We start from the raw sequence: 20,997 nt of genomic DNA, 5'->3' as shown, positions 1-20,997 counted from the left end.
TTACGCCTGGGCTGGAGTAGGCAGAGAGGGAGACTTTGTGGACACGGGAGACTTGGCAGCCTCATCAGACTCCTCGGACTCGTCGTCAGAGACGGGACGGCTCGCAACTGTTCGTCTGTTCTTGGTCATCTATGTAAATGTGAGTATGATGTCTGATGGCAGGCACGTTTCAAGACTAGGAGAACCTACCCAGGAGCGGACTCCGCCGACCAGACCAAGCGCGTAGCCAGTCACAAACTCCTTAGAGTTGTTAGGGTTAGATGATCCAGGGTTAGTGGGAGATCGAAGACCATCGCTGTTGGCTGAGTTGAAGCGAGCAGGGCTGTGGGGCCGGCTAGACGGCCAGAACTGCTTGAGTTCTCGGCTGAGCTCCTGGCCTGTGCTTGTCCAGTTTGTAATGATGTTGTCGCGAAGATCTTGGACGTGACGCTTGATATCCAGCTCATTCTTCTTGAGCCAGCTGACGTTGAGCTCTTGTCGTGAAGTACCACGCTTGAACTGTCGACTAATGTATTTTTCGTAGTCCCGGACGATTCTTCAATTATCAAGTCAGTACACCATTCGGGGTTGCTCTGCCCGAGGGACGCAAATACGCTGCTCACCTGGTGATGATTCCGGTTGTGCTCACTCCTTCAGTTCGCTGGGTGACGAGGAACATGCCGGCTGCCTTGATCGGCTGGTAAATATCGTCGCCTTCATCAGCGCCATATGGGAGATCGTCGTGCGCAACATAGTCGAGGTGGTTGGCCTGGAGGAACTCGGCGGTGACGATCCATGGACAGTCCTCAATGACCTCGTCCACCCACTTGCAGTGTCGCACAGATTCAGCTCGCTCCTTGGCCGACATGACGGTCAAGCCCTTGCGCTTGTGTGTCTCGTCGTCACCGGTAACACCGACAACAAGAGTGGTGTTGGGGAAGGCCTTTTTGGCCTGCTCAAGCTGTCGCATGTGCCTGCCAAGCCTCTTGTTAGCCTAGTTGTTCCATTGCCGGGCACGCAGCAGCACAGACCGTACGGCTGCGCATTAAAAGTCAAGCTTTACGTGGAATAAACAACGTACCCAAGGTGGAACAAGTCAAAAACACCATCGGCGTAGACTCGTACGGATCGACCGACAGGAGGAGGGTTGGTCTTGAAACCACCAGCAGGATGGATCAGCTTTCCAACTGGCGGCGGCGCCATGGTCTCGTCGTTGCCGTTGGCAGAAGCCCTGCGTGCCCTGCGACCAACTCGCTCGGCAATATCAATGCTGGCCTCTGTGGTGTCGCTGGGCTCGCCAGGGTCGATAACATTTTCAGCAGCGACATCGGCAGGGCGGCCCGAGTTGCTTCGCAGTCTCTTAGGATTCGGGCCCGTGGTGCCGTTGCGGTGATGATGTCGACCAGATTCAGGCGCCGTAGTATCGCCTTCTTCGGCAGAAGCGTCTCGGGATGAAGGCTGCAACACACTGTCGGGAGCACCGTTGGAAAGGGAGGCGGTGTTCCTCTTGCGCTTGCTTCCTTGTGGCGAGGCGGATGGTGACGACATTGTGAGCACGGTGTCGGATTGTGTGTGGCAATCTGGCGTCGTTCGTTTACGGCAAGTGTTCGCGTGACCAGCGCAGCGTCATTCGAAGGAAGCAAATACTCAGCTTAAACTATAGATGCCGGGGACGAGGCGGATGTGGTAGAAGCGATTGGTCTTGGACCCAGGGTAGAGGTTGTGACATTGGGGGGTGGAAAGGTCCAGGTTCGCAGCTGTGGTGCGGATAGCGCGACGAAGGAGCTTGTCAGGATGCAAAGATTGGTAGCACACGGAATATGAGGGCAGAAAAGAGGCCAGACTGGAGCTAGTCGAGCCGAGTAGGTAGAAAAGACAGGGGCGCTTCAGGAGCTCGTGCAGGACACGGAGGAGCAGAGGAGCAGATGGGCAAATGCAGGCAGGTGGACGGAAGATTAGAAGATCAGAGAGACCAGAGCTTATGACAGGGAATAGCGGGAAGCACAATGACAGTGGCGCGCGATCACGAGCCCAGGGCAGCCCGTCTCATGCCAAAAGCCCACACAGAGACGCCCCGGCTGCCTCCGGAGGCATCCAGAGATCCAAATTAATGAGCTAAACGAGGCTCGAGTCTCGCGGAGCCTGTCCAAAAGGTGGAGAGAAATGAGCTTTCATTGACCTGTCAGCCAACAAACATGACCCGACTCCCTCAATGCCAGCACGATTCTGGGATCCCTGCAATAAAACTCCCGGAGCACAAGGGAATATGGGGAATTCACTTGGAATTGCAGACTCCGTTTTTCTTTTCTGCCACCAATTGCCCTCGGCCAAAGCCGTCACTAGTTTTCCTTTTATCAATGGATTCGCCCCCTGCAGAACCGCCTTGATTTCCCCTTTGTCCATTCAACCTAGCATCACGTGACCGACATGCCCCTTTCCCCTGGGACGCGGTGGCCTAACACGAGAAAGGTCCAAATTTATCGCGTCGCGCGTCTTTCAAGCGCCATCGAGATGTCTTGCAGCGTGTTCTAGCCGCATTCGGTCCAATGAGAGTAGCAGGGGTGCGCTGCGCTCTCGCAGCAGCCATTGGAAACTCGACGTGGTGTCGCCCAACGCACCAGATTTGCCAATTGCTCTCCTTCGTAGACAGCGGCTATCTGTGATTTCCGATGCCATGACCACCAACCACTCGCAAATCGATCTCCCATGTGCTGAACTTCGGTGCGGAGCAAAGTGATTGTAGGTCAATTCATGTACTACTGACACACATGCAGCTACACAAAAAGGGGGGAACCAGGTATTTTGGGAACCACAGCTACCCCAGCGCGGAGTACGCATTACGAGGACCAAACCTCTCGTCAACCGAGAGTCGAACTCCGCCATACTGCAGCCTCGGTCGTGTCAGCCTACAAATGTTGGGGTGAGCGGTTTTATGAACCGTGGCCACTGATGACACCGTCCAGCATGACATTAAGGGGACACATTGGCCAGCACTGATGATCAACGGAGCTTGGATGCCACTTTCAGATTCATGCCTGCCCCCTCTGGAGTTTCTATGCAGTCGAATTCCCTGTTGACATGCAGAGGAATCGTGAGCCTGCTTTGGTACAGACATGGAACGAACCTGTACCGACTCTCCGTACCCAGCCAGAACTGCACACACGGAGTACAAGAGCGGTTTTTGACACGTTCTGCCATCTCATACGGCACCAAGGCCAAGGGGATCTCCTGGGTTTAATGAGACTCATTCGCGGCTGCTGGAATGGTTGAACAGCATCAGTCACATCACATCAACTTGGTGTCAGATTACCTTTCCGAACTCCGTCCGCCCCGTGTGCGATCCACCACTGCATCTCGGCCCTTGACGAGCAAAAGGATGCTGCCATCTGTTCGTATCTAAAAGCTAGCCACTCTCGTATACAGGTCTCTGTAAAGCAAACCCACTCACGTTGCCTCGGCCGGATTGTCGTCTTTATCCGTCCGTCATCGTCTTTTATCTGTGAGCAGGCGTCCAACTCCGGCGCCATGACAGACGGTGTGATGAGTTGTGTCCAACACTGTGGCTGTCAATGTCTTGGATTCTTGGCCCACGGCTCTGACGAAAAATGCTACGCAGCATATTCCCTCATTTCAGGAACTCAGCCATGGCTGTGCCACGATAAACCCACAACAAACACCCCCATTAGTATTATCTCGGAATGGTCAAGTTATTTTATCTTATTTTTTAGGTCATTGCCAACTGCACAGGACTCCCCACCCTGCCACCTTCCTAGGTAGGTATCCATTCTTGTGCTTTGGTATGCAAAGGTTGGGGAAATGTCGGCCTGCAATGACACTCTCATGCGTCGCCCGAGAGCATGGGCGGCTTGTGCGTGGTTTATGATGACCTATCACAACGCCAAATGTCTCAATGCGCGGCATTGAGTGCAGCGCATAAATGCCTTGAAGAGCAGCGACACGTCCACACAGGCATGAGAACGGCACTGATGAAACGAACAAAATAAATTAAATAGACAGCAAAGAACTTTTGGAGTCTTGGAATGACGCAGGCCGTATGTCTTCAGCCCTACCCTACGTCGCGCAGGTCACACCCATTTTATGCACTGAGGTACGCAGCTATGTACGTCACCACGCCCAGGTTTTGCCAGCAGCCGACAAATAGCGCTTCTGCACCCGTCGTCGTTAGCACGCCACGGCGGGGACGGTTGGAGCGTGGCATTCATTGATGATTCAACCCGACGTCCTGGATGCGGGACGCCAGCAACAAGACGGATTTCCTTGTTGTTTCAAGCCCACCCGCCGAAAGGCAGCCTGCTGCATCTCCATCTTTTCGTCGCAGGCACCTACTCCGTACAGACAGGGCAGCAGCGGGTGACACAGGTCCTCCGCAGAGAGGCCAAAACTTCAAATGTTACTATGGAGCCGGCAGCGGCTGTGCATGCCGTTTTGGCGCCATGACGGCGTTGACCCTGATTCTCCAGACTATTCCCCAAGCTCCGGGCGTCTCGGCTGCAGATGGACGACCAGCTAGTAATACTATTTAAGTCGTGCGTATTCCAACATGTCTGGTAACATGCTCTTGTCTGATGCCGAATCTCCCGCTTTGGCCAAACGCGGCGAGACAGCGTGACATACAGTGCGCAGAGCCGACAGAGGCACCGTGCAGGCCGGATAAGTGGCGTCTCCAGACACAGCAACAGCCCCCCAAGGAACCTGCAACCTGCCCCGAGCTTAAAGGACCTCTTGACCTCTTGAGCTTCTCCCCGTCGCGGCGAGCTTTTGGTCATCTTGCGTCTTGCTCTCTGCAGACCAAGTCTCCTCTGGCTCGCTTTTCTCGTCATGAGAATAAAGCCCACCCGTTTACTTTCGTCCTCGAGTATTAATTCTGTCACCAGCCAGTCGACAGGTACAATGCGGTCCAAGACTGACAAGACTGACAATGCGGGGGGCCCAGGAGGGGAGGCAGCCAGCGGTCTGGCCTTGAAGCTGGTCATTCTGAAGGTGCGCACGCTCTCTGTCTTTTCTTCTCTGCTTTCCTCCTGCTATACGCCGAGGAGTCTCTGCCTCTTATGGCATGGCTTATCAATTTACTAACGTTGCTGTCTAGGCCAGAAATTTGGCCGCAAAAGATCGTGGAGGCACTTCCGACCCAGTACGTCTAACCTGTGAATGCTTTTGTTGTTGTGATACGCTTACATATGCTGGAGGCGTCCAGTACGTGTCACCCAAGCAAGATGCTAACAAGCGGCGCAGTATCTCGTCATCACCTCGGGTGATAGTAGAGTTGTCACCCATTCAGTCTCGAAAACTCTCAATCCCGACTGGAATGTAATGGAAGAACTTCCTGTCAATTCAGCTCAGAATCTCCTCCTCGATGTCATCTGTTGGGACAAGGATCGTTTTGGCAAGGATTACATGGGCGAGTTTGACATAGCTCTCGAGGAGATTTTCCAAAACGAACGGACCGAGGTCGAACCACGCTGGTTTCCCCTAAAGAGCAAAAGACCTGGAAAGAAGACCGGTGTTGTCTCTGGCGAGGTCCAGCTGCAATTTACCCTCCTTGATACGACCAACCCGGGAGCCTCCTCCAGAGAGATTCTGGACAAGTTTTCCGCTCTTGTTCGCTCCATTTCTGCATCTATGCCGTCGCCCAAACCACACTTGACTCCCGAAGCAAACCAAGGCGCGACATCTATGCCTGGCCAGGAAGAACTTGGCGACGAGGAGGACGAGGATGACCTCACCGAATTCGATGATGAGGAAGGCGATGACCCATCCAAGCCGGAGACGGCCGAAAAGAGGCGCCGTAGACTTAGGATCAGGGGCCTGAGGAAGCGAAGAAGAGACAATCCTTACGCCTTTAACAATGGTGGTTCGGATGTTGTGGGCATCATCTTCCTCGAGATTGTCAAAATCACCGACCTGCCCCCCGAGTCTAACCTCACGCGAACAAGCTTTGACATGGACCCGTTTGTAGTTGCGTCCCTAGGCAAGAAGACATACCGTACACGCCGTGTCAGGCACAACTTAAACCCAGTCTACAATGAAAAAATGATCTTCCATGTGCAGGGCCACGAGCAGACGTATTCTTTTTCTTTCACTGTCATCGACCACGACAAATATTCTGGAAACGACTTTATCGCGTCTTGTAATCTGCCGGTACCGCAGCTGATCGAGAGGGCACCACAGGCCAACCCAGAAACTGGACTCTACGAACTACGGGAGCCGGATGGACACACTCCCTCAGCAACTAGATCCCGCTTCAAGAAGCTGGGCATGTCTCGGTCATCATCCACACAAAGCTTGGGCAAATTGATGCGTTCGCAGGTGTCGAAAAGCCCACCCAACACCAACACTTTGTCACAAAGCACCAGTGTTGAAACAAGTCAGACGCCATCCGCCATGACCCTCTCGCCAGTCTCTGATGCACCTGCTAACCCGGTTGAGCCGTCAGACACTGTTGCTGAAGGTGAGGGTGCAGATTTCCATGACTATGTGGTCCCCCTGAAGATGAAGAATTTGGATAAATGGGAGAGCAAACACAGCCCTCAGATTTACCTCAAAGCCAAGTACATGCCGTACCCAGCTCTGCGCCAGCAATTCTGGCGGGCCATGCTTCGCCAGTACGATACTGACGAAAGTGGTGAGATAAGCCGCGTTGAACTCACTACCATGCTGGACACGCTGGGATCTACTCTGAAGGAGTCTACAATCGACAGCTTTTTCCAACGATTCCCCCACAAAGCCGCCGACAATGAAGAGACGTGGGATCTGACCATGGATGAGGCAGTGATTTGCCTGGAGGACCAACTCGAGGCCAAGAGCAAGCCTACGACAGTTGCAGACAAGGTCAAGAGCCTGGTTCCGGACTTGAAGCAACTTGGAATTCATAACAAGCCAGACATCACTGGGGATCTAAGCTCTGCCAACGTGTCAGGTACTTCCACTCCCCAGATCGTTGTTGAGCCAGAGACCCCCATTGACCCCAAGGGCTCCGGAGGAGAGGAGAGTGACGAGTTTGGCGACAGAGACGAGGAACATGTCGTAGAAATTCGCGAATGCCCCATCTGTCACCAGCCGCGACTCAACAAGCGTAGTGATACAGACATCATTACCCACATTGCTACTTGCGCGAGCCAGGACTGGAGACAAGTAAACACAGTGTTGATGGGTGGCTTTGTGACGGCCAGCCAGGCACAGCGCAAATGGTACTCCAAGGTCATTACCAAGATCTCCTATGGAGGTTACAAGCTGGGTGCCAACTCGGCCAACATTCTGGTGCAAGACCGCATGACTGGCCAGATCAATGAAGAGAAGATGAGTGTCTACGTCAGACTGGGTATCCGGCTGCTGTACAAGGGTCTGAAGTCGCGTGATATGGAGAACAAACGAAGTAAGTACCGACTAGCAAAAGAAACCAAAAAAAAAAAAAAACCGTCTTATCTAGACGCAGAACGTTGTTAGAAACTGACATCTCATAGTCCGGAAACTGTTGAAAAACCTGAGCATAAAGCAGGGACGAAAGTTTGATGACCCTGCGTCCAGGGAGGAAATCGAAAAATTTATCGAGTTTCACGGTCTGGACATGTCAGAAGTTCTCTTGCCGATCGAAGAGTTTAAGAACTTTAACGAATTCTTCTACCGAGCACTGAAGCCCAACTCTCGACCCTGCTCGGCGCCCAATAACCCTGGCGTCATTGTGTCGCCAGCTGATTGCCGAAGCGTGGTCTTCAACCAGATGACGCAGGCAACCAAGATCTGGGTCAAGGGGAGAGAATTCAGCGTCAAGAGGCTGCTAGGGGATGCTTATCCAAATGACGCCGCTCGCTATGAGAATGGCGCGTTGGGCATCTTCCGGTTAGCACCACAGGACTACCATCGATTCCACATCCCCGTTGATGGCATCATGGGCAAGCCAATCACCATTTCTGGCGAATACTACACAGTGAACCCGATGGCTATCCGGTCGGCCCTCGACGTCTACGGCGAAAACGTGCGCGTCATTGTACCGATTGACAGTGTGGCTCACGGAAGAGTCATGGTGATTTGTGTGGGCGCAATGATGGTCGGCAGCACAGTCATTACGCGAAACGCCGGCGATGAGGTAAGGAGGGCTGAGGAGCTTGGGTATTTTAAATTTGGTGGCAGCACGGTGTTGCTACTGTTCGAGCCTGGCAGGATGGTGTTTGACGATGACTTGGCAGACAACTCAAGCACAGCGCTAGAGACATTGGTAAGTTTGCTTGTGTGACTCTTGCGTCGAAAATGGACTATTTGGAGGCTGACAAAGGACGCCAGATCCGGGTGGGCATGTCGATTGGGCACTCACCAGATGTGCCCCAATACACACCGGACATGCGCAAGAGTGAGGATGAAATCACCGAGGCAGAGAAGAAAGAGGCCAAGCGCCGCATCCAGGGCAACTTTGCCATGGAGCAGTCCCCCAGCGATAGTGGCGACGACGATGCCCCCAAGCGTAGAATATCTTATGTGCCAACCATGAACACAATGGCGGCGTCGGCCATGTAGGTGAAAGATGACGGTATATTCTTCAACATGACGAGATTTTGGGGAGGGGCCGGGCGGAGTAATAGCAAACACCTTAACGTGTTTACGTGACGCTCTGCAACGACGTCATGATTATTTCGGTTAGTTTATATGGAGCGATCAAGCGGTATGAAGCAGGAGAAAAATTTGGTCCATGTAGCGGCTCGAGGGGGTTTAGCGGTCGGAGGTCTAATGTACAGCATGTTGAGCAATGGCATTTCTGACACTGCTTGCCGATGGATCGTAAGCGTGCATGATGAAGCCGGTGTCGAGTCAGTCCTCGACAGCCAGGGTCGTATGGCATGTCCCTTGATCTGTTTCACGGACAAGCACGTTGCATAGAGCAAGACTCGGTCCAGACGTGGGCAAGACAAGACGACGCCGCTGTGGGTTGGGCATGCAACGACGTGCTGCGGATAATGATTCAATTTAACTGGTAAAAAAACCCATCTTGAATCGGCACATCTGGCCCCGAGTATATAATATAAAACAAAACCATTGCCTGCAATGCAACAAGAATCCAACATGGGTACGCGTCCGAAAACCCATCAAAACCCCAGACCAGATTTCAATAGATAGGCCATCAATCTCAATACATAACATGCCTGGTCCAAAAGAAACCCCATCCCCAACGCCGGTTGTGTGTAAGAAAGAACAAAAACATAAAGTCCCTGTTTCTACCGGGCACTCGCCGACGAGTCCCTCCGCGTCGAGGCGTCGGAGCGGTCGCTGTCCATGGACCGCTTGCCCTCTGCGAGCGGCGACCTCGACCTCGACCTGGTCCGCAGCAGCGCCAGGTCCTGCGGGCTGCTGCCGCCGCCGGGGGCAGTCGTAGCAGCGGGGCGCGTCTGCCTCCAAGAAGCGTAGAATTGCTTGCACAGGTGTGCCGACATGGTGTACGTGGGCGACATGGCTCGTGTGTAGTGTGTGTGTGTGTGTAACTTGCTTGTGGACTCGGCCCAAAAAAGGTGTTTAAACAAGGCGTATTCGTCGTCCGCGCAAAGAGGGCAGACGGAAGATTGGTAAAATTGTAGTGTGTATAAAAACAAACGTGAGGATATCTCTGAAAAGAAGAGAGGTTTTGGAAACGGCGTGCCTGGCGCTTTTTGTTCGACCAGACCCGGCACACACACGCAAGGTACGAAGTACGCAAGTGTCGTTCGATGATGGGCAGTGGGCATCCACCCGGCCGGTGGGCTGATGTTGAACAAGGCCAACGCAGAGTGGGCGTGCGCCGTTTGAAACCCCCCAGAGGGCACTTGGGCGGTTTGGCCCTTTTAATCAAAAAAAAGGGGAAGGTTGGCACACTCTTTTTTTCGTTTTTGGACAAAGAAGATTCGAGTTTGCTTTTGCTTTTCCGTCAATGGATCAAGTTTCATCGGGGGTTGGTCGCGGCGAGACGGCAGGCGCGGCGACCCTTTTGTACCCTTTCGAGGGGGGTTGCGTGCCTGCCGCTTCCCGCTTTGGCAGCGCGTGCCGGTACGGAGTACCTAGTCGGCTGTTTGTTACAAAGCCACGACTAAGGACGGACAAATAGACCACATCCAACGTCTCGCTAGCTGCAGGCGGGTGGCCTGACTGAGAGGGTGCTGCGGACGGCGGGGTGGAAGAGTGGCACCACCTGCCTGCCCTGCCTGGCCCTTTGTTCCCAGATGTCGCAATTCACGCCCAGCTGGCCTGAACCGGCGGGGCTCCTTCAGGGAGGAGAGGAGAGAGAGAGGGACAAGTTGATGTCATCCGTCAAGTGGCATCGCGTGCCCATGCCGCCTTTGGCTGCCGAGTCAACCACCAGACGCTGCGAAACCACGGCGCCTGGTGCCCCAACCCCCATTGCGCAAACACGAGTCCGTAGTTACGCAATACTACTGACTCTGCGCACGCATCAGCCTGACCAATGGCCGTGGCTGTAATCCTGCTGACCTGCTTCCAAGTTTCGGCCCCGCCCCAGGCCGTGCACCTGCGCGACACTTCACTTGCATCTCGACCTCGCATGGCATTTCCTGCTCAACTCGCGCCTGGCTCCGCTTCCCGCTTGTCACGGTGTAAGCCTGCTACGCCTCACCTCGATAGTCACCAGTAGCTCTGTTGTACCTTGAACCTGCACTCAAACGCCGCTCCTTGCGAATACAATACTGCCTCAAGTATATACACTACTCGCTAAACCGGGACATACAGCTTGTTTCATTCGAGTAGACATGCATATAAAAATGAATGAAAGGAAAAAATAAAGAGACACATAAACAGGTCCCCAGCACTCAAGTGTTACCACACGCCTCGCTTGCAATCGAAAATGAAGCCCTCCCTTCCCCAGAAAGATTAATACCATGCATATGAAATACCCAAAAAAAAGTTCGGCAGCAGCCTAGTTGCGCCATGTAATGTATGCAAAGGATCCATAGCAGCAACTGCCGTCTGCTCATGCTGCTCTGCGAAAAATATACAACTGATTCCCATCAGTCTATTTTCCACACGCTGAATGGATCGTGTTTCTTGTTCAAACATCATTTAAGTAGTGAACGATATTTGGCCCTCGTCATGTCGAGTATGCTGCAGTTTGAGTTCTGATTAGCCGAAAAGAAAAGAAAAAACACCGCTGTTCTCAGTCCGCAATCGCGCTCTCATCTGCTAGCTGCGATGCTTCTGTGCCGTGCTTTTCCGAAGACACCGTGATATTGGCTCGCGCTTTCTGCTGAGCCTCCACGAACCGACCCCAGTGTTCTGGATCACTGTCTCTCATGCTACGGAAGAGCACATCCTTGTCCTCCTTGAATGCTCGCACCGCTCCCTTTTCCTTGACCTTTTCAAGCAGCTCGCCACCAATGTCTTCCGCAAGTTCCACCAGCATTTGCGAATGTTTTGGATCCGATCCAATGTCGTCAATCGTGCTGATGAGGTCAAATTGTTCCTTGCGTACAAATCCTGACCGGAAACGGTGCCCGGCACGGAGCACCCGTCCTTCCTCTTCTGCCAGTTCCTTGGATAGCATCGAGTTGGACCTGGACAATGGCTTGGGCGCGTGAATTTCTGCCTCGTCCTCCCCGTCCGATACCGCAACCGCCGAGTCGTCTCCCGTTGGCCCAGCGTGCACCGGCTCCTCGCTCGATGTCGAAGACGTCTTGCGTAGCTCGTTGCTGTTGGGCGCATTTGGCGGCGCCTCGCGCGTGTCGGGAAATTCGTCTTCAAATCTCTTGATAATGCCTTGCAGTGTTTCGTCCAGGAACGTCAGCTTGCGCAGATTCACGTCGTCGCCCGGCTCAGCCCGAGCCTTGTGCAAGGCTGGCTGCAGACGCTGTCGAATCTTCCTCGCCCCAGCCAGGAGATGCTTCGACATGTCCTTGGCCTTGCCACCGGTCGGCAAGCCACTCAGAGCTGGAGAGTCGCTGCCATCTTCCGCACCTCCAGCAAACTCCCCCGACTGTCGGTGGGAGTCGTCGCTCCGGTTCTTGAGACAGCATGCCAAGGCCTTGACCACCCCCGTCCCTCCTATGACGTAGTCCTCGTCTGGTGTGTCTTCATGGTCATCTTCCGGTCCGTCTTGCTCGAGCACATCGTGTCCCACGAGGTGGGCAAGAACGTCGGGGTACGCAGGAATCTTGCCGTCCTGGAGCTCAGACTGCGACTCGGACATGGCGCTGGCTATAACCGCGCTGATGTTCGTGTCGGGAATTCTTTCCATGTTGCGGAGGCAATACGCTACTACCTGCTTCGCCATGGCCTTGACAATCTCCCCCGATCCTTCACTGGGTACTTCAATGTCGACACACACCAGGCTGCTCGATATTCTTGCTGCGGCCATGAGTGATGCGTACAAGGCGCAAGCTTCTTCCTGTGCTTCCTCCGTCTTGGCATCTGCGAGCTTCACCAGCTCATTATTGCCCAACAAATTGACATGTGCCAGGTTGTGCGCTTCCGGTAATACCTCAACTAGGGCGATGGCTTGCTCTGAACTCATGTTTACGTCCTGCAAGTGAATTCGTTTTAAATCTTCCAGCTTGGGGAGATATCTGAGAATTCTTGTTAGCATCCCCCCAATCTTCCAGTTTCACAGTGTCAGGGGTTGCTTGAAAGCTTACCTTCTCAAGAGGCCAAGTGCGCTGGGCTTTGTCTGGAACAATTCTTGGTTGTGTGAAAGGTCAATAAATCGAAAGCCCCTCAACTTGGCAATCACCGGCAACACCTTTCCAAGACTCGACGGAGTCAGATTGCAACCTGACAGGCTAAGCGCCCAAATGGGATGATGCTCGTCCAAGCAACCAGCCAGGGTTTCGATATGCTCATTAATGTCGTTTCCGCCCAGGTCGAGACCTTCACAGAACCCACCAGACAAGTATCTTACCACATGCCTGATGCCGTCTGCATCGAGAGAGTTGTGTGCTAGGCCTAATCGTCGAACCCCGCATTTGATAATGCCGTCCATGATTGTGCCCAACTGCTCCATACTGGGTTCCGTCTCGCCGATATTCACCATCTCTAGAGTTGAACCACCCAGTCGATCGGCCATGGCCTTTGAGAAGACATCTGATATCGAGCGAGGAATGTGGATGCCGTTTGACAAGTTGCCATTCTTGGCAGCAGTCGCCTGTTTTGGAAAGGGTATATGCGAAATATCGAGATATTTCAGTGATCGGCATTTGTACAGGAACAACGAAATATGCTTCCAGCCGTCGGGGCCAAGCTTATTATTTTTGATGACAACCCGCTCAACAACTCCGCCTTGTGCCTCGATCTCGTGTTTAGGCTTCTTACGCCGTGAGGTTGGAGGCATCTTTGCTGCCAGTAGACCAGCAAGAATCACACGGAGGCCCTCATCGCCCAACCCACAGTTCTCCAAAAGGATCTCTTTGACTGGAACCACCGCGAGATAGTCTCCAAGTGTGATTAGGTCTGGAAGTTGAAGATAGTAGTCAGTCAGATCCAATTTGTTCACTGTGCCAGCAGAGATGTTGGAATTGGCCTTGTCCATCAATTGTTCCGTTATCTTCTTAAGAATCGGAGTTTCGCGCAACTGGCAACAACGACGATATATTCTGGCAGGATTTGTGGTTGGATGAGATGATGACTTTGGAGTTGTGTTGCCGCTGGGGGCTTCCGATGATGAGTCTGTGCTGTCATAGTGAATTTCAATCGGCACAGAGCCGTTGTCTTCGGCGAGTTTTCGACGCTTCTCTTTCCTAGCTTTCCGCTCTTCCTCGCTTCTTTTCTTCTTCTCCTTCTTCTTGGTTGTCTCCTTCTCCCTCCCAGGCTCAGCAGAAGAATTCTCGTCGGCAGCGCCATCATTTGTACCAGCTTCGTTGTTGAGGTGTTCTGTGTCGGGATTGGTTGTGTCGTTTCCGCTGGTACGTTGACCGGCCTCCTCGGCTTCCTTCTTGGCTTCCACTGCCTGAGGGTTCTTCAGCGCGTCTCCTTCACCATGCTCTGTGAGTTTCTTCTTCTGTGCCTTGTCCAGCGGTTTTGTTTCCTGAGCTTCCCCATCAGCATACTTGGGCATGGGAGCAATCTCAACATCCACGCAGAATGAAACCCGTCTAAGCTTAGCCTCCCTCAGCTCCGAAATGCTGCATCTCTCACGGTTTTGATCGATATTCAGAATCTTGCGCTCGACCAGGCCATTTCCAAGTTTCCCATTTACTATGCTATTGGTGCTTGATGAGGACAAGCGTCGAAAGACGCCCAGAAAGCCAGCTTGACTGGCCTTGGGCGGAGCCGGGGTATATGGGCTGTTGCCTTCGGGTTTCGTGGCGGCATGTTGTAGAACGGCATTCCTGGTTGGATGTAGTTTTGGTGGCATCGGCTCTAGGGTGTCATCCGGAGGCGGTGAGCCGGACAACGGGGGTGGTGCTGGAGACTGCGACGCTTGGTCTTCAGTTTTCTGTTGTGGCTCCTTGTGGTGAAGATGATGCAGGGAATGGTGGTGGGCGGGTGTACTGCTCGGTGGCGAAGTAGTAGCAGAGCTAGAGAATTTGGCGGAAATGTTTGAAAACCATGAATTACGTCGCTGAGGAGGAGTTCCATTGGGCCCGGGTTTATTCTCTATTGAGCCGGATCGTGACAGTCGTCTTGATGCACTGGTGGAATTTGTTGGGCTGGGAGTAGGGTGTCCATTTTGCTGTGGAGGTGTATCCTTTGCAATCGGTGTCCCTTGGGGATTGCGAGCATCTTGCGACGGTGTGGGAATAGCTCGCGGTTGCGTTGGAGCCGATGCTGTCGTTGGGGGCGAGGTGGACGGTCTGTTTGTCCTATCTGTTGGGATATGTCAGCAAGCTAGGCCAAGGTTCAGGGTGTTTTTGGGCTGCGCAAGACGAATTTCATGGCCATGTTGGCTAAAAGACGAAGGCTCACCTCTTGGCGACCCCTGGGTCATCCAGCTGACGTCGATGCCGTGAACTTGCTCCATGGTGCCAGCGGGAAGCTCGTCTCGCTCGACTACTCCACAGGACACAGCATGGACGAAAGACGCAGACAGGAACAGCAAGCAAGATGATACAAAATGGGGAGAGGTCTAGCAGCGCAAAGGGACGATGCTGTCAGCTTCGACGCCGGACAATAGGTGGCGAGTACAGCTGCGGTATTGAATGGATGGAATGGCGGGAAGACGTTTTGCCTTCTGGCAACTTGATAATAGTAGTCGAAAGCGGGTGAGAGTCGTTGGACGTGTGGACTGGATGCCGATTTCTCAGCTAGGCGACGGCTGGAGGTGGGTAGGCACGCCTTTCAATGGCTGCTTCTTCGGTAAGATTAAGCTTGGGAATGGAGGGCTTCCGTCCAATGAGCCGTTTTGACGGCAGACGCCTCGCCAAGTTGCAAAGGTCTGACAGAGGCTGACATGGACTCGCAGACACGGACTTGGACACGGGCCAACTCGACGGAACTACCGAGCTGTTCCGGGACCTTATCATGCGGCGGCGGGGTAAGCAATATTCGTAGGGCCAATGCTGCTTGTTGAGCACGGCCAGACAGCGTCGTCGATTGGAACGCTTTGCCCGTGCCATTGGACTCAGATTGGTGATTTTCGAGGCTCTTCCGTCATGGACCCTCCAGCGAGCCTTCAGCACCCATCACCACTTCATGACGTCTCCACTCCACTCCATGCTCTGGCCCGCTGAGCAATTCGTGGGACTCACGGAACCCTGGCGCATACGACTACTAGGGCTAACAGACTGGGCCCTCCCAATGCCGCAACGCAGACCTGGTTCCTTGGCGTCGCGTGCCTTGAACATCGAATGAGAGTACTAGCAATATTGCGGTGGGCAATCGGAATGGGTAAAAATAATTGCATCGGTTTTCTGATAAGCTGTTCAAATTGAATTCTGTTGCAAAAAATGGTTTTCGCTTATGTGACGTGAGGCAACTGCCTTGGACTGCCGAACCCACAGTCGCCAGTCGAGCAACTAAATTAGTTGCCCCGTAACTTACGGAGTACCCCATAGTTCCTTCCCTTCCTCGCTTGGTGAACTTATGCACCACTGTGCATGCATCAATACATACATACAGTATGCAAGTAGTATCAATTGATCATCAACCAATGATGCCCACAGTCAAAGCATCAACCACCCGGGCCAAATGAAGTCTCGTATGCAAATGCTTGAGAACTCGCTTGACTCGCGAACCACCCTTATAGTCATGATTTATCCGCTGGTGAACTCCACGCTTCATGCTCCTCCAACGGCGCCTGGCTAATCTGTCAACCACAGCATCCATCCCATTGCCGAGCGAGGAGTATAGTTGCATCGGTTTACGCAGGGTCCTGTCAATGACTGAGCCACCTCCAGACCACCTGACCAAGGACAAGAAGAGATCGTCAACAAGGCTCCCCATCTGCCACTCTGCAGCACCAGACGGTTAATAAGTGGATAGGCCCAAACGCCATCGCCAGTCTTTCCGACCATTCAGTGTCCCGTGGATAGGCGATGGGAACCACCAGACGTCTTTGCTTCACAATTACCCGGCCAAACACTTGCGTGTGTGTGCGCCGTCCGAGTCTTCCGTAACCGTGCTCCAGACTGCGCCCAAGGAAAGCCATCTCCACTACAGCCGGCCCCTACCATGGCTGGATGTCCGTTTGAGAGTTGAGCGGAGAAGGGCTTGCTGCCAGCCAGGCCAACTGGGTCGGTTCCTCGATGCTTATGCCCCTGGCGCCACCAGCCTTGTCTTCATCCATAGCCGCGCGGTGCCTTGACGATAAACGACCCAGGTGTATGTTGGACCATTTACCTTGTTTGATGCCGTCTCCGAGTCTTGAGCCAATTTGACCCCGTATCCCCCGAGCCTCCCGTAGCCTTAGTTCCGGTTCCTGAAATGGCTGTCCTACGCCATGTGGCCGTGTCGTGTGACAAAACAAAGGAACGGACCAAAGGAGAATCGAAAGGAGTAAAGTGACGTTTGCAAATGATGGGCACCGGCACGTTGTACTCGACACCAGCTTTGGCAAAACGTATAGGTGGACGCACTTTTGGTCTTCTGTCTGTCTGTCTGTCTGTCTGTCATAAACAGTACTATAATTGCATCAACTGCTCAACGCGTTGCCAACAAGGGGTCCCCGTGGTGGAATGTTTCTAGTTTGTCCGTGGTTTGTGAGTATATGTCAACTCCTCGAGTAGTCCCATGAAAACGGCCTGATCCCATCAAGGGCACTTACACATGGACATCTACCTCGATATTTTAGCTGGAGTCGAGATTTTCCCTATACGGCAACTGCCATGGAACGATGAAGCCATGACTTGCCTCAGCTAGAGCAACATCTCCCCGTTGCTGCACTCAATCAAGGTAAGCCAACATGCGCTCATCCATGAATAGATCGCAATGCCACAGCTGCGGCCACGCACCTGCTGCACGAAGCACAAGCTACCAACCATTCCAACCATATCTTGCACAGATGTTGTGTTGGGAAACCTTGGTCGATGCCCGATATGGCTTCATCGGTTGCTGCCAAGAATGGAGTCCTGGCATGTACGCCATGAGTTCGGTCGTATCCCAGGTTGTACACTTACAGAATGCCCGTCATGGTCAGGTGTCAATAGTTTTATGATGGATTTGAATCATCATGGGTTATGCATGTTAGTGGGACTGTCATTATTCATAGTCCAAGCCCGGATAGAAGGCAACTTTGCAGTTTACAGGAAGGAGTGCTTCGCCTTTGTGTAGCATAAATAGACGAAACACCTCCGGCTTTGCAACCTCGGGTAGTTTTACTCAACTGTTCGATACAATCATTATTCGCTTTGTTTCGCCATGCCTCACCAAATCTCCAACACACCGTTGGTCAAGTATACTCATCCTCCCGAGACAAAAGAGAGTCGTAAGTAGGGGGGCTTTCCTCCAACTCTCAGCATCAAAGAAGCACGAGGGTGCTGACAACCTGCAGTCTCCTATGCTGACCTCGTCACTCTTGACCTTTCCGAATATGACAAGCCAGGAGGAATGGAAAGGCTAGCCGACCAGCTCAGACAAGCAGCTCACACCATCGGTTCGCGCCCCCCTTTCCCCAGCAACAGCCCCTGGCGGCACGAACAACCCTGACATGAAGGCATTCCCCAGGCTTCTTCTACATCACCAACATCGGCCTCACCCAATCCCAAATCGACCAACAGTTCGCCATTGCAAAGGCCTTCTTCGCCCTGACCCCTTCGGAAAAGCTCCAGTTCCGCGCGCCCCTCGAGGATGGCAACTACAACGGCTACCGCCCCCTCGGCTCCGTCGAGATTCTGCCGGGCCTCGACGACAACCTGGAATTCTACAACGTCTTCAAGTTCCTCCCGCAGACGCAACGGCCGCAGCCGCAAATCATAGGCCAATACGCGTCGCAAATTGAGCATTTCCAGCGACACATGCACGAAAATGTAACCCGCAAGCTCCTTCGCCTCGTTGCGCACATACTAGAGCTGCCCGAGGACGTCTTGGTCAACGGGCACCGGTACGAGGCAAATTGCGACAGTTCCCTGAGGTACATGATGTACCGGGCTAGGTCGGAAGCCGAGAACGAGAAATACAAAGGTCTATATCTGCGTGGGCATTCGGACAATGGAACACTGACATATGTCTTTCAACAACCCGTTGCTGCGTTGCAGGTGAGGCGTGGCCCGGATTCGGGGTGGGAGTATATACGCATTCCGGAGGGCAAGGTGGCTGTGAATATTGCGGATATACTTGAGTTCTTGTCGAATGGGTACATCAGGAGCGGCATACACAGAGTAGTTGCGCCGCCGGGTGACCAGGCGTGCATGGATCGGCTGGGCCTGTTGTATTTTGTGCGCCCGAGTGACGACTTGCCACTGAAGACGTTGGACAGCCCGTTCCTGAGGAGCGTGGGGTGTGGGAAGGATGGGAAGAGGCATGATTTGGATATTTCGGCAACTGAGTGGGTGAGGGCGAGGGTGAGGAAGAATTGGAAGGGGTCAGTGAGGGAGGGCGATGATACCGGGGAAGGGTTTCTGGCAAAGGTGTTTTATGACTAGTCGGGGATGTGATTTCTGTGGGCATGTTTTTACGCATCACTATAAGGTGAATTCCTAACCTTGTCACCATTGACTCGTTCCTGTCATGATCTGAGTGCGAGGTATGACTTGGGAGCACGGAGCACTCAAAGAAAGCCGGAGAGAACACAACCCCCCTTGCGCAATGGACAACTCACACCACGGCAATGATCTAGAACAATGTCATTCTTCTGGACCTAAGCATAAATTCAAAGCTCCGCGCGCCGAGACTCCAGGAGGGTGGGCGTGAGACCCCCCTCGGGGGCTGAGACAAGGTGATGACGAGCTGCACATCCGGCCTGCAGAACTCCATGTACAGAGTGCTCCTCACTCGCGTCCACCACAAAGTCCGTCCCTCAGCTCCCTCTCACCCTACCGTCAGCACGCTGTTCGCAGCAAGATCCGGACAAGACGGCTTGCTCACTTACACAGGCGGTGTGCCCCTGAATACTACCCTCCTCCCACCCGCAATGAGGCTCTTTGAAGGCGGTGTGCTTCCTTGGTCTGCTTCCTTGGTCTGCTTCCTTGATGGGGGATTTCTGCTCCTCGGACGAATGAATACGAGGCGTGTGTTCTTTCCCTCCCAGTGTCTAGATGTCTGTGTCAGAATCCTACAGGGACGGCCGAGTTGGCCTCGTAGCCTTGTAGTCGCATCCGGCGGCTGGACATAGCAGACCCAGCTGTTCATTTTCCAAAGCTCTGGCACCAAAGCTCTGGCACGCTTCTGCTGAAGAAAGCCGTCGACTGACAATGGACCTTTGTCCACTGATGCAACTTGTATGGCGCATTACAGGACCGGGGGGGTCGTGTCTCGGCGGCGCGTCTCTTGAGCCCGACCGCGGCACTTTCTTTCCCACAGCTGGGCGTTGAGGAACATCCTTCGCTGGCGGTTTGCCGTGGTGCCCGTGGACCGTGGTGATGATTGAAACAGTGGTCAAAATCCTGGACCAGACTGGACGTATACCAGACCCAACCAATAGCACACTAGCAACCAAACCAACAGCATTTACGCACCTTTAGTTCCCAAATAGGTCATATACATAAAACCTATTTAGTTTAGCCTTAGAGTTCAGAGCAGGAAATACTACTAGATGGCAGGTACCAGGCACACCATAAAATGTCAAACAGTACGGCACATAACCCAGAAGAGCGTCAGGGAGAGACTGTTCTTTGTAGTATTAGTTAATAAATCTTCCACAAAGCATACACGGCTGACCTCGAGCTTAAAGAGGAGCGGACGAGTTTGACATGGCGGCGCCTCCGGGGACAGTATGCTCGGCTTGGTGCTCGTTGGGTTGTCACACACCGTAGTTGGGCTCGTAGATGTCCCCGTAGATGTCCCCCCAGAAACCCATCTGGCGGCGCGAACCATGCCGAGACGAACGGCTGGCTCTGTATCGTCGACAGTCGCGGCCTCTTGTTCGACAGCCTCCTCCGTACAGAGAACATATGCGAGAAATCTGTCACCCTGCTGCATACAGGGTTCACTGGCCACCTGTAGACATGGATTCTGCCCTCCCCCTCCCCCCTTTTCCCACCCTTCCTGGCTTCTATAGGTGCTTTTGCTGGTCCCGTCGGCATGGAACCAAAGTGACATCGCCTTCAGGGTAGAAGATTTCCCAAATAGGTGATTGAACCTGACATGGCGGCTGTTTCGCTGGGCTCCGTCACCACCACTAGATATATTTGTTAGCGGCGCGAGGCCATACAGTGTAAATATCCTTCACTGACCCCCCTTCGCCATCAAATCCATTTTATTGTAGGAGCCTTTTTGGTAGTTCTTGACGCATCTTGCTTTGTTGGCATTGCTGTTCTGCACGTTGGCCCCCTCGCCATAGAGAGCCTTCCCTGCGTCTACTTGTGTTCCTTCTTTGGCCTTGTTTCGTTTCGTTTCGTTTCATCCCGCGCTGTATTGTTTGATGTCTTACACTCGTCCTGCTGCCTTCTTTGCAATACAAGCAACTATCCCAGGGCCTTGAAAAGCTTCCATCATACTGCAAGC

General features: G+C 53.3%; 4 protein-coding genes across 4 annotated transcripts; 2 read left to right on the top strand and 2 right to left on the bottom strand.

The window, feature by feature from the left end:
- MAA_00035 (phosphorylcholine transferase) lies at nt 1-1,527 on the bottom strand (the record flags this gene model as incomplete). Its single annotated transcript, XM_007818033.2, has 4 exons — nt 1-129; nt 190-535; nt 603-953; nt 1,061-1,527. 4 exons carry the CDS (start codon nt 1,525-1,527, stop codon nt 1-3), a joined length of 1,293 nt encoding a protein of 430 aa, XP_007816224.2.
- Nucleotides 1,528-4,890: 3,363 nt separating this feature from the next.
- On the top strand, nt 4,891-8,508 carry MAA_00036 (Phosphatidylserine decarboxylase; the record flags this gene model as incomplete). The annotated part of the gene is made up of 5 exons (XM_007818034.2): nt 4,891-4,980; nt 5,087-5,131; nt 5,233-7,372; nt 7,461-8,212; nt 8,278-8,508. 5 exons carry the CDS (start codon nt 4,891-4,893, stop codon nt 8,506-8,508), a joined length of 3,258 nt encoding a protein of 1,085 aa, XP_007816225.2.
- Nucleotides 8,509-11,125: 2,617 nt separating this feature from the next.
- Nucleotides 11,126-14,920, bottom strand: MAA_00037 (cell wall biogenesis protein Mhp1; the record flags this gene model as incomplete). Its single annotated transcript, XM_007818035.1, has 3 exons — nt 11,126-12,530; nt 12,600-14,766; nt 14,866-14,920. 3 exons carry the CDS (start codon nt 14,918-14,920, stop codon nt 11,126-11,128), a joined length of 3,627 nt encoding a protein of 1,208 aa, XP_007816226.1.
- A 2,834-nt stretch (nt 14,921-17,754) lies between these two features.
- Nucleotides 17,755-18,977, top strand: MAA_00038 (2OG-Fe(II) oxygenase family oxidoreductase; the record flags this gene model as incomplete). Its single annotated transcript, XM_007818036.2, has 3 exons — nt 17,755-17,821; nt 17,888-17,989; nt 18,061-18,977. 3 exons carry the CDS (start codon nt 17,755-17,757, stop codon nt 18,975-18,977), a joined length of 1,086 nt encoding a protein of 361 aa, XP_007816227.2.
- Between the last annotated feature and the right edge of the window lie 2,020 nt (nt 18,978-20,997).

This window comes from Metarhizium robertsii (assembly GCF_000187425.2).
Source record: "Metarhizium robertsii ARSEF 23 chromosome Unknown MAA_Scf_5, whole genome shotgun sequence".
NCBI lineage: Eukaryota > Fungi > Ascomycota > Sordariomycetes > Hypocreales > Clavicipitaceae > Metarhizium > Metarhizium robertsii.
The sequence above is the reverse complement of the archived record's forward strand: the minus strand, read 5'-3'. Positions and strand labels throughout refer to the sequence as shown.